We start from the raw sequence: 13,100 nt of genomic DNA on the forward strand, positions 1-13,100 counted from the left end.
TTTTTCTACCATCCGGCATCCGTAGTCCGTACTTTATATCTTATTATACTCTGTGACTGGAGTCCGAAGGTACCTAACCTAGAATTATGGAGGGTAGAGGTAAGGAGAGTCATCTGTGTATATGAAAAAGTGTCGTCAAAATGTATTAAATTAGGATGGCGCCACATTTGCATCAGGGTAACTCTTAAAAGAAGCGCCAAATATAAATATTGTTAGAGTAGGCTTGAAAAATAAACAAGGAAGTATGGAGATACAAGGAAGTAAGGTTATATTTACCACAATATTTTGTACAACGTAAGTTGTTGAAATTCTCAATAATTAACTACTTTAGTCGATAATGACATTAAATTTTTTAACTCGGCATACTTCAATTCATCTACGATTGCTACATTCATACCATACCCTGTGCATCCACCAGCGCCATTGTGGAGGATTTTTGAACTGTTATTTAGCGCAACAACTGGACCCTTTTTCATCTTTTCTCCCATATAAGATGACTCTCCTTACCTCTACCCTCCATACCTAGAATGTTATTATTTAGGCGAGCAATTTATAAGATTATCTTATCATAATAGAGTTCATTATCGTTTGAGTTATCATTTATGTGTTTGTTTAAAAATGCTGTTATCTAATAAATGACATAAACTTGACTCTTAGAGGAATGTTATTACTTAACAAATTCATTTCAACCTTGCGGTTGTATTTATTCTAGTTTTATATTTTCTGTTTTCTCATAAAATGGCCAAAAACATCCTAAGTGATTTGCGACAAATATTTAAAAGCAGTGTTTCAGCTGTACTACCCGAAAATCTAATCAGAAAATCTATTTGCTACAATTGTAATGAGCAGCAGTTAACTATTGCGGGTCAGCACTATAATCTAAAAGACAAAAATGTTTATGTTGTCGGATTTGGGAAAGCTGTAAAAAACATGGCGATAGAGGTTGAAAAGAGTTTGGGTTCTAAAATCAAACAAGGCATTATAAGCATTCCTTTTGGCAGTTCGGATTATAAACCAATCAATGATAGTATAGCCTACTGGCAAGGTGCAGAAAACAATTTACCAGATTCAAAAGCTCTAGAAACTGCTACAAAAATCAAAGAATTGGTTACAAAACTAAAACACGATGACTTTTTATTAGTTCTTTTATCAGGTGGTGGATCTGCTTTACTACCTTTGCCTAAATATCCTATAACTTTAGATGACAAACTTAATTTAATAAAAAAATTAGCAAATTCTGGTGCAGATATTAAAGAACTTAACACAGTCAGAAAGAGAATATCTGATTTAAAAGGAGGACAGCTAGCCATTTTGGCACAACCTGCTCAAGTTTTAACTTTGATCCTTTCTGATATAGTTGGCGATCCTTTAGACTTCATTGCAAGTGGACCAACATCTAAGAATGAAGATCATCCATCTGAAGCCTTAAATGTAATTAAAAAATACAAACTATACAAAGACCTCCCTAAATCAATAAGGTCTGTATTAGAAGATGATAATCATTTGAAAATGTTTCCTTTAGATAATGTACAAAATATTATAATTGGTTCTAATAAACTAAGCACTGAAGCTGCTACAAAAGAAGCTGTAAAACTAAACTATTTTCCGTTTGTACTATCTAATATTGTCACTGGAAATGTAACAGACCTAGCTAAAGAATATGTAGAATTGGTTAGAATAATTATAGCATTTAAAAAGGGTAACATAAATGCTGATGAATTAAAAAGAAGTTTAAACACCTTGGCTATACCAGGTTTTGATTTAAACAAAACTCTGTATTCAATTGATGGAGATGATATTATAAAAACTAAAGATTTATGTTTAATACTTGGTGGTGAAACTACAGTGGAAGTAAAAGGTGAAGGAAAAGGTGGAAGGAATCAACAACTTAGTTTAGAATTTTCTAAAGTAATACATGATTTTAGCAATCAACTAACTAATCATGAGATATATTTTTTAAGTGCTGGTACGGATGGAATAGATGGACCTACAGATGCAGCTGGTGCTATAGGATATCTGCAACTAATTTCAAATTGTCTAGAATCAAATATTGATGTTGATAATTACATTGAAAATAATGATTCATATAATTTTTATAGAAGATTCCAAAATGGAGAGCTACACGTAATTACAGGGCATACAGACACAAATGTGATGGATATACATTTAATTATAATAAAAAACAAAATACATAAATAATTTTCAATTTTCTACTTTTATTTTTAACAAAATACATACTAATTCATACCAACATAAATAAAGCCTAAATGTAGTATGTTCAATGAATAAATAAAAATTATTAAAATTCATAATCAAGTACGTAAGTAGTATGATTCAAACATAAATGCGTCTGCCTGAAGTTAGCAGACGTGCGCTGTTACCCTCCCCGCTACACCAGACACCCAAAATGTGTGTGGTGCACAAAATCGTGCGCAAACTTCAGGAGCACATTTATGTATATACATATTTGCAAAAAAAAAATTGTTTTAGGACCATTAACTATGTAGTAATAGTGAAGTTACTTTAGAATTTGTGTTCTTCAAACCATTTTTGAAAGGTCTTAAATAATAATAACCTTGTTAAAAAGGAGTTATTGCCTTTAAATTAAGTTTCTTGACAAACCTTACAATATTTTTCTGGACGTCTACCTGCATTTCTAAATCTTGTAACATATACCCTATTTTATTAGACTGTTGAAGTTGAAGGTTTCAAAAATAGATTTAACTTGTTTTGCTTGTCCTTGTCCTGTTTTAATTTTAATGCAGCAGTTACAGCAGTACGGCACAATCCAGCAAATTTGTCTTTCTTTTTCTTACTGTTTTTAATAATTTTCGGCGTCTCTTTTATTAAACGAGGTAGAGTGTTATTCTGTTTGCTTAAAGAAAACGCCTCTTTTGTTTCACAATACACATTCAATTTATGAATCCTCACATTTGATTGTTTTGTTTCTTTTTTATTCTGTTTTTCAAGTATCATAGGAGTTTCTATGCACGGTTTTTCTTCTTTCATCTTATTATAAGTGTCGCTTGGTTTGATTATTGTTGACTTTGTTGTGTGGCCACAAAAGGAGCACACATTTTCCTATAGAAATACAAAATATGTAAGTATACAAATCCTAAATACTACTTATGTGTTCCACTTACTACACTGTACATCATCATCAAACCATTACTGGCCCGGCCCAATACAGGGAACAGGTCTTTTCTCAGAGTGAGAAGGGATTTGACAGTACACTAAGCTGGCCAAGTGCAGATTGCTAGAGACTTAACACACCTTTGAGAATATAATAAATATATATAATAACTTTTTCTGTAATGACAAAAATGTAAGATGGGAATAAATAAATAAATAATGGAAAACTCACAAACATGCATCTTAAAGGAAATTATATCAATTGCACACTTATTTAATTCTGTAGAAACTGCCCTCCGAAACAATATAAAGTAAGTCACTACAAACACACAGATGTGATGTTTCTAAAGTGCACTTGAAATAATAAAATTTAGAATTGTCTGGTGATAAACATTACCATATTATTGCTGTGAAGTAAGAAATCTTTATTGACAGAATTCTTTTTCTTCCCATTGACTCTAATCCGACGTCTTTGCCTTTTACTAAGTTTTATTGGAGTCACCTGTAACCATATATTTCAAATGAATCAACACAGTATAAAAGAGTTGAGTTATTATTGGAAACCAGATAAAAGTAAAGCTTTTTACTGTCATTATATCAACCCATTATGAGAAGGGGTTAGGGCTATAGACCACCATGCTGGCCCGATGTAGTATAAGAAAATGTAGGTAGAAAGAAAGTCTTACACTAGGCTCTGTTAACATTAAAGTCATGGTAACAAACTGCAAAAAGCACTTATTGACTGAGCATCTTCTTTGTTGATACTTCTGCTCACTTGTTATTTAACTTTACACAGTTATTTAACTTTTTGAAAGCAGGAGAATCTGAACAGCATAATTAAAAAAAATTTCAATATTTATACTTCACCCAAAATAACATAGTACTGATTCTCCTGTTTATCGCAGAATGTAGCAAATTAGGCGTAACATTCTTGTATAACATAGAATTCTGCAAAGTAGCACCTTCTCCTCGCCAGAAAACAATCATTTTTTTTAAATATCCAGGCTTAGCTCACCTTTCTTTCTGTGTCTTCCGTCCACTCTATAAAACAATGAGGACATCTTGAATCACACGAAAACTGCTTAAGTGGTAACCTGCCCGTTCCAGCCAATTGGTTACAACGCAACCTATAAAAAAACTTTACTTTACTAAAGCAAATGTGTGTTGTGAAAGTTGATAATATTTATGATTTCAAATAAATTATTTATGATTTTAAATAAATGCTGCATCTCAATAGTTATATGATAACGTTGACCAAAACTAAACCAAAACATAACCAAAGTATAAAGGTAAAGGTGGGAATATCTGTGAAACATTACTTTATTTTCAACCATAAATATACTCTTTTTCTGGGCTAATCTTTAGAACAGCTGAACCGACTTTTACAGACAAAAAAAAATACTTTACATCTAGCTACTGGCGGTAGGATGTAATATAAAGTAAAGCTTGGTGTTTGATTATAACCTAAAATAAATACTTCACATTCGCTGAAACTGTGTCACAAGATTAGAATACTTTTATCAAACTTACAAGTAAAGGCTTCTTAGTATTTTTTGAGTTTCATTCTTTTGAATCCGTGATACGACAGAAGAAGCTTTGATTAAAAAGTTCACTTGTAGCTCGCCTATGTTCATAGTTAAAACATACAAAATCGCCAGCAAGTAAATAAACACTATGCCTTATAGAACTGTGTTAACACTGAACGGAGCTTATTAACATTTTCATAAAAAATCCCTATGTGTAGTAATATTCTTGTTCCAATAAATGTACGATATACAGAACGATTGTAAAATGTAAACAAAGGAAAAAAAAATTCTTTATTCTTTCCCATAAGGAAAAACAAAGGTATATACTACTGTACAGCCATGTCTTGAGTGCTTAATAATCACGTCTTGTTGGCTTAAAACCATGTTTTGGTAAAACCACCAAACAAAAACTTGAAATACCTACTATTTTTTCAATCTTGGTTCAAGGCTCTGTGGAGACCACAGACGATCAACAGCGACGTTGTTACTTGGTTCACCAACAGCCAACAACAAAAGTAATAAAAATATAATATAATACATTAGGGCAAAATGTTCAAATGTTTTTTTTATAGGTAAACTTCGCATGTAAATAAATTTATTTCCAACCTATCATATATCATTAAATCAAATACCTATATTTTAACGTGCATGCATCTGTAGATTATTGTGACTTGATTAAACTTAAAACAACTAGCACTCAAAGCCATAAAAAAGACTAACGCAGCCGGCGGCTCCCGCCAAAACAAAACAGTTGTCAAAAAATACATGCTTTGTTTTCGTATTAGGCGAGATTTATTTAAAGACATTAAAGTATCTAGTTGAAAACAGTTAAAATTGTGTTAGGTTATAGTAAATACGCTTATCCTTATATTAGCTTACAGATTAACCAATTCCTCATTAAACACGGTAAATTTCAAGTGACGTGAACTGAAAGTCCCAGTGTTTTCATATCCTTAAACTCGAATAATTGATTGAATTGAAGAAACTTCCTTACGCCATCGCCGAACTTTGTGTGGTGATATTAGTAAGTGACCTGTATAACCATGGATGTAGCAGACACTTACGCAACCCAGAGTCAAGTAAAGGATGAGGTTGGAGTTAGATGCCAGAAGTTGTTTCAGGATTTCTTGGAAGAGTAAGTTTTATTCATATAATCACTGGTTTAGTAGCGAACATTATAGATTTGTATCGGTCAACGTAACACTGAGATTTTACCTAAAGGATACACGTTTTATTTTTTAAAGTAACTATTATGTCTTCACAACTACATCTAACTCATGAGCGCCTAGTGGGTTGGACTTTGACTTTACATTCGGAGAGACCGAGTTTGTATCCCAGCATGCACCTCTAGTTCTGATGTGCATTTTAAGATATTAAAATATCACACGTTTCAATGGTGAAGGAAAACATCGTCAGGAAACTGCCTGCCTGAGAGTTCTCTATAATGTTCTCATAGGTACCTTCCTTATAATAACTACCTTTGCCAAAGGTTGCCTGGGAGGGAAAGGAAGACTGGTTTTTATTTTTTCAATTGTGTATTTTGTTTTTGTGTTTGCAAAAAAGAATTTAATAATAATTATAAAAGGTGTGTAGAGTGTGTTAACCCCTTCTCATTCTTTAACCCTTCCTTGTAGTGGGCCACTAATGGGTTACTATGATGATGCACTATATCTATACAAGAAGGTACATATTTTATTTATCTATATATATATTATGTATGTAGAGGGTTTACACAGGGTCTGCAGATGATATAAAATAAAGGAAATCTCCAGTATGAGTTATATAATCTAAAGGTTAGCCTTTTTATAACTCTTACAATGGTTTTTTATAACTTGTACTGGTGATTTTATTCATTTTACATCTGCCCGCTTAGTGTATGTACATAATAAATAAATTTACACCACATCCAGTTTATTCCAGAAAACTAACTACAAAACATACTTCACTACTTAACATAGGTAATGAAAGTGTTAAAAATGATTAAGATATAAATAAAATAAAATAAAAATAGCCTTTATTCTCTGACTAAATACATTTTTGCTTATACACTACTAGTTACTAAATGTATTATTTAATTAAGTTATATTTATTCCTAAAAAAATTGTAACACGAGCGCGCTTAGTCAGGCTGTCCTTGGACATAGGCCTCCTCTAGAATTCTCCAGTGTGCTCTGTCTCTGCGCCATCCTTTTGGCAAGTCATCTTCCCACCTTTTTTGTGGCCGTCCTTTTTTCCTCTTGCCATCTCTAGGGTACCAAGATATAATTTCTTCAGTCCGTTTTTCTTTCGAGGATCTAACCACATGGCCAGTCCAGCGCCATTTTAGCCTCTTAATCTTTCTGGGGACGTCCGTTACTTCTGTGGCCTTCCTAATTTTCCTTATGCTCCACTTGTTTTCAGCTTAATATTCAACATGCTCCTTTCCATTCTATGTTGGCATACTTAGAGCTTCTGTTGGTGAGCTTTCGTCAATCCCCAGGTTTGACATCCATAAGTGAGGATTGGGAGAATACACATGTTATATACCTTGGATTTGGTTGGCATTGGAATATCTTTGCTTTTTAGTACTTCTTTGAGTGACCAGTATCAAGCCCAGCTGTTGTTCACTCGCCTTTGCAATTCCTTGTCCATCTGCATGTTTGGTTAGATTATTTGTCCTAAATAGACATATTCGTTCACATATTCTATCTCTTGGTTGTTTACTTTTATAGTTTGTTTATGCCTATTTGTCATAACCTTCGTTTTGGAAGTGTTGATGGTGAGACTTGCTTTCCGGCTTTCTGATGCTAGTTGGTTTAGCATTTCTTGTAGAGTGTCTGGGTCATTGGTAAATAGCACTAAGTCGTCTGCGAATCTCAGGTGTGTCAGCTTGCATCCATTTATATTAATTCCTAACTCTTCCCACTGTATTTTTCTAAAAATTTCTTCTAGCACAGTTAAGTTAAGAAGAGTTTAGGAGACAAAGGATCTCCTTGCCTTACTCCTTTCTTTATTTTGAACTCCAATTCTTTCCAACTTCACTTTTGCTGTGCTGTTGCTGTATATATTTCTAATGAGTCTGATATATTTATTTTCTATTCCTTGACTGGCAAGGGCTTTATATATGTAGTTGTGAGAAAGGGAATCGAATGCCTTATTGTAGTCTATAAATGATATATAGAATGAATTACCATACTCATTATAATTTTCAACAACTTGTTTCACTACATGTATGTGGTCTACTGTTGAAAAATCAGCTCTAAAACCCGCCTGTCTCTAGGCTTCTATCTTTCTCTATCTTTTTGAACAATTTTGTTCTTTCGTTTATTCATATCCTTGTGTTATGTCCTATTCTGTCCTTATTTGTCCGTTTCATGTTATGTGTTAATTCAGTTAAGTGAAAAATGATTAAGATAGATATGGAAAAATCAATTATTGCAACTAATTTTCAGGTTCAAAGAAGACAATGAACTGAAATACGAAAAACAGGCCAAAGAGCTGCTCAAACCAGAACTGAGCACATTAGAAATAAGCTTCGATGATGTAGAGAAGTACAACCAGAATCTTGCTACAACGATAATTGAAGAGTACTACAGGATACACCCATTCTTAAACCAAGCTATATTGAACTATGTTCTGAGTCTTGCAGAAACTGGTAATTAATATCATTTTACCTTATTATTTAGGCAATTGAAAAAAAAAAACATTTGGTGACATTTATTATTTTAGATTTTCTTTACTACTGAGTGAGGTGAACAAGTTGTTCCATTGCTTTGTTAAGAATAGGAGGGCAATGTTGGTGTAAAATTATAAATATCCCTGGAAAACACCCATGGGAATTTGATGTTTTCCAGGATCAAATGTAGCTAATGTTTCTCTCTTGTGTTTAAGAAACAAGGGAATAATGAGGGGAGTATTGTAATTACACAGAAGAAATCCCTGTAATGACTATGCCGGGCAGGCAGATTGGTCATCGTTGGTAAAGTCCCTAGTATGGAGACCACCATCAGCGTACGATGATGTTGATGATGATTATTACTGTGCCGAAGCTATACTTTTAGCAATGCAAAAACCTGTGTATCTTATAATATACTTGCTGTCTAACACATGATGATGATTAGATGTCATCATGTCTTAAAAAGCTTCTTATAAATGTGTGGAAACTTTTTGTTTTTCTGGGATAAAAAAGATCTTGTTCGGACCATCATTTAAACTAACTCTATGTCAAAAATCAAGTTAATTGGTTGCTCAGTAAGGGTGTGAAGAAAGACACACCTTTGCATTAATGCAAAGGTGTGTCTTTCTTCAAAGCACCACAAGCACCATCCTAAACTACCATTAATGGTAGTTTAGAATGGTGCTTGTGGATTCTGGATAGCTGAGCAGATTAAAATGTATCAAACACCATATTCATTTTCTTTTAGGTATGAAAAAAGACCTGCAAGATAAAGAGTGCTACGTTTCATTTGTTGATGTACCAACAAGGCATAAGGTTAGAGAGTTAACGACCGCCAAAATAGGTACTCTGATAAGGATATCGGGACAAATTGTGAGGACCCATCCGGTACATCCTGAGCTTGTTACGGGAACCTTTGTGTGCTTGGACTGCCAGACTGTGATAAAAAATGTTGAACAGCAATTCAAGGTAAGCATTTATTTTATTTTATTTTGTTTTGCTTTGAAGCAGTGTTAGTGTTTCCTTTGCATCAGAATACATCACAATTACTGTGTGTAAGACTTGGACGCAGCGAGTAACAATTTTATTGCCACTAATTCACAATACTATGTAAGTTTTAAAACAACCTTCCCTTGTGCACGCCTATAAGATAATTGAAGGACAATTGTTCCTCATGACATGAGAGGCATGTGTGAAAATTGCAATCAAAAGGATGCCATACTGTTAACTAATTGCACTGTGTTTAAGATTGTAAATTTATACTAAGATTTCGTTTTTTTTTGAAGGAATAAAATTGACAGAACAATTAAATTATCATTTTTTTTTTTATAAATAAATATACTACGACAATACACACATCGGGTACTAAGATGACTGATGAATATTTTTATATATAATATACATAAATACTTAGAATATACATATAAACACCCAGACACTGAAAAACATTCATGCTCATCACACAAACATTTTCCAGTAGTGGGAATCGAACCCACGGCCTTGGACTCAGAAAGCAGGGTCGCTGCAAACTGCGCCAATCAGCCGTCAAAATTGCCTATAAACAGAGAAATACTCGCAGAGTATGCAATTAACACAGCCTCATGTACCTGTTATTACACTAGCAACTATGCCCTTCAAAATGGAAGAGCATGGCCCTTCTTCTTTCCTAGACAAGCTCTGTCACAAAAATATCTAACTATAAATATAATACAACGGCCGAGTGACGCAGTAGGCATCAACCCTACTTTCTGAGTCCAAGGCTGTGGGTTCGATTCCAACTAATGAAAAATAATTGTGTGATGAACATGAATGTTTTTCAGTGTCTGGGTGCTTATCTGTATATTATAAGTATTTGTGTACATTATTCATAAAAATATTCAGCAGTCATCTTAGTACCCATAACACAAGCTACGCTTACTTTGGGGCTAGATGTCGATGTGTGCAATGTCGTAGATTATTTATATATTTACTAAAAAAAAGCTGGTCATAAAACAATTCCTTAAATCCTTTATTATATTTCCAGTACACAATACCAACAATATGCAGGAATCCAGTGTGCGCTAATCGTAGACGGTTCATGTTGGATGCGGACAAGTCAGTGTTTGTGGACTTCCAGAAGATTCGCGTACAAGAGACGCAGGCAGAGCTGCCAAGAGGCTGTATACCAAGATCTCTGGAGGTCATATTGAGAGCTGAGGCTGTCGAATCTGTGCAGGTAATCTTTTTATAAAATGTATGTAACATAAATTCAGTGAGTTTGTTGTCTTAGAATAACAGTGTCAACTTAACTTCCAATGCTGGCTAATTGTCCTTGAATATTGGTTGAAATAAGCAACTTAAGCAAGAGTACTATACAATTGGTAGTCTAGTCGACAAGTTTAAATTGGTACAAAATAGAGGATACTGCTCTTAAAATTAAGTGCGATAGCTCATTGGATCCGGAATGATGCCTAGAAAAATGTGCCAAAAGCGTGTATATAAAAAACACATAAAAAAGTTGCAAAAGTTATAAACAATTAAAGATGAAAAAAATGGCATTTCGTTTTTTGCCAATATTTCATAAACTATTATTAATATTTCAGAAATTTCAATAAGAGATTCTGAAAGAATAGGAAATATTGAATGAAAAACTCCCAACTGCCGGAACTCTATCTCCATTACAGTGTAAACTCTATGTAACGACACTGAAGGGACTGTGAATTTTATGGTGTTGTTGTTAAATGGAGAGAATTCTAATTCTTATTTTTCAATTAGAAAAAGAAAAAGTTTATTTCAGACAAGTGTTAGTAGTTATGTACATATAAAAAGAATCTTATTTGAATGCTATTGCGTATAGTCTGTTATTTTTGCCTGACGTCTTTTGCTGCACCAGTAATTTTGTTGATTTTTTTTACTTATTTTATTCATATCTTGCGATATCGAGGCATCTTGGTGATACATTCAGTCTACACGTGCAAGCAATCCCAATTTCTTGGAAAGTTCGTATGGATGATGTCGACAGTCGAGTTTATTGCGGGCTAGGATATTAAAGCGACAAAAAAAAAACGTACACAGTTGCGCAGTTTTATATAATATTTATATAATTTTAGCAACTTAAAAAGTACTTTATTACTCAAATGTTGGGTGTAATGCTATGTAGAGTGTATCATTGTATGGAAGACAAGCTAAACCAACCAAAACCAATTAATTTCGACGTTAAATCGAGGGACGTTACATGGAGTTTACACTGTATTTATAATTCCAATTTACCGCTGAAAATAGGTCTGCGCGCGACATTTTTAGATTTCGCGCGCGTCCTCAAAAGCGAGTACGGCACGTTTTATTTCAGATATTGAATATATTTTTTTCAATTGTTTATAACTTTTGTAATTTTTTATGTGCGCTTTTTGCACATTTTTCTGAGCGTCATTCCGGATCCAATGAGCTATCGCACATAATTTTAAGAGCAGTATCTCTATTTTGTACCATTTTCAACTTGTCGACTAGACCATGACTATCAGTCTTACAGTTTTACAAAAAAACAAAATTGAACAGGTCTCAATTTACTTCTATTTTTGAAGATGATCATGGCTAGACTTCACTGACACTACCTCCAGCATTTCTGCGAAAGACACAATTTAATTGCAATTTCAATGCCTTGTGTTATTTAATTTTTATTTGGTTGATATGATTTTAATTTTGGAGATTTTCTCTATTTTATACAATGTGAACAGATTTTATAAATGAAAAGAGAAATTATTATTATTATAATTGATACTATGACAAACGTTATCACAATGAAGTAAAAACCATCTAATAGTTCTTATCCATTGCTGTTCTAGGCAGGTGACCGTTATGACTTCACAGGAACACTAATAGTAGTTCCAGATGTAGGCTCTCTGTCCTTACCAGGAGCCAAGGCAGAACTGACAACCAGGACACGACAAGGAAATGACGGACAAATGGAAGGTATCAAGGGACTTAAGGCCTTGGGTGTACGGGAGTTGCATTACAAGTATGTACTCTGTATTTTATGAAATACTAGCTATATATGACGGCTGCGTGGTACAAATAGTTGCGTACTTCATAAGAATTATAACAACCTCCCTGGCGTAACGGTGAGCGCTGTAGGGGGTCCTACAGCGGAGGAGGTTTGGGAATTTAAAATTTCTTATTTTTCTCTGGTCTAGTCTGTTAGAGGCTTTGACCGTGGCTTGTTGACACCCTACCGACAAAGACGTACCGCCAAGCTATTTAGTGTTGTGGTGCGAACCAATAAGGGGTATGACTATCATACTCCCTAACAGGTTAGGTTGCGTGGGCAGCGACTCAGCTTTCTGAGTCCATGGTCTTGGAAGGCCAAGGTATTCAGATATTCACTGCAATACCCACAATGTTCAGGATGGCACTTAGATCTTTCATTAATTAACAGTATTATTGAAGCTAAATACCTAGTTTCTTAGCAGTAATCATTTATTTATTTATTCTGCTTTGTAGTTCGATTCCCACAACTGGAAAATGTTTGTGTGATGAACATTAATGTTTTTCAGTGGCTGGGTGTTTATCTGTATATTATAAGTATTTATGTGTATTATATTCATAAAAAAAAAATTCATCAGCTATCTTAGTACCCATAACACAAGCTACGCTTACTTTGGGGCTAGATGGCGATGTGTGTATTGTCGTAGTATATTTATTTATTATTTATTTATTCATCTTAGGAACTGTGCCTCGCTGCGGTGGTTTTGAGGACGTTTTAGATTTTATTTAGTTTTTAAATAGTTTATTTTAGGTTATAGTTATGTATTA

At 33.8% G+C, this 13,100-nt stretch overlaps 3 protein-coding genes across 3 annotated transcripts in view; 2 read left to right on the forward strand and 1 right to left on the reverse strand.

Annotated features, from left to right (window-relative positions):
- Positions 1-575: 575 nt before the first annotated feature.
- Positions 576-2,549, forward strand: LOC120634316 (glycerate kinase). The gene has a single exon (XM_039904815.1). The coding sequence runs from the start codon at positions 739-741 to the stop codon at positions 2,197-2,199; it is 1,461 nt and encodes a 486-aa protein (XP_039760749.1). The 5' UTR covers positions 576-738; the 3' UTR covers positions 2,200-2,549.
- Positions 2,197-5,052, reverse strand: LOC120634317. Its single transcript, XM_039904816.1, has 4 exons — positions 4,663-5,052; positions 4,148-4,259; positions 3,530-3,634; positions 2,197-3,081 (listed from the first exon to the last, which is right to left on the reverse strand). The coding sequence occupies exons 1-4, from the start codon at positions 4,764-4,766 to the stop codon at positions 2,686-2,688; spliced, it is 717 nt and encodes a 238-aa protein (XP_039760750.1). The 5' UTR covers positions 4,767-5,052; the 3' UTR covers positions 2,197-2,685.
- Positions 5,053-5,399: 347 nt separating this feature from the next.
- Positions 5,400-13,100, forward strand: part of LOC120634171 (DNA replication licensing factor Mcm6) — a 61,304-nt gene continuing 53,603 nt past the window's right edge. Inside the window, exons 1-5 of the mRNA XM_039904598.1 lie at positions 5,400-5,793; positions 8,089-8,291; positions 9,061-9,281; positions 10,336-10,527; positions 12,134-12,306. Coding sequence (XP_039760532.1) covers positions 5,702-5,793; positions 8,089-8,291; positions 9,061-9,281; positions 10,336-10,527; positions 12,134-12,306 — 881 coding nt within the window. The 5' untranslated portion in view covers positions 5,400-5,701. The remainder of the gene's footprint in view (positions 5,794-8,088; positions 8,292-9,060; positions 9,282-10,335; positions 10,528-12,133; positions 12,307-13,100) is intronic.

Source organism: Pararge aegeria, chromosome 23 (genome assembly GCF_905163445.1).
Source record: "Pararge aegeria chromosome 23, ilParAegt1.1, whole genome shotgun sequence".
Classification (NCBI taxonomy): domain Eukaryota; kingdom Metazoa; phylum Arthropoda; class Insecta; order Lepidoptera; family Nymphalidae; genus Pararge; species Pararge aegeria.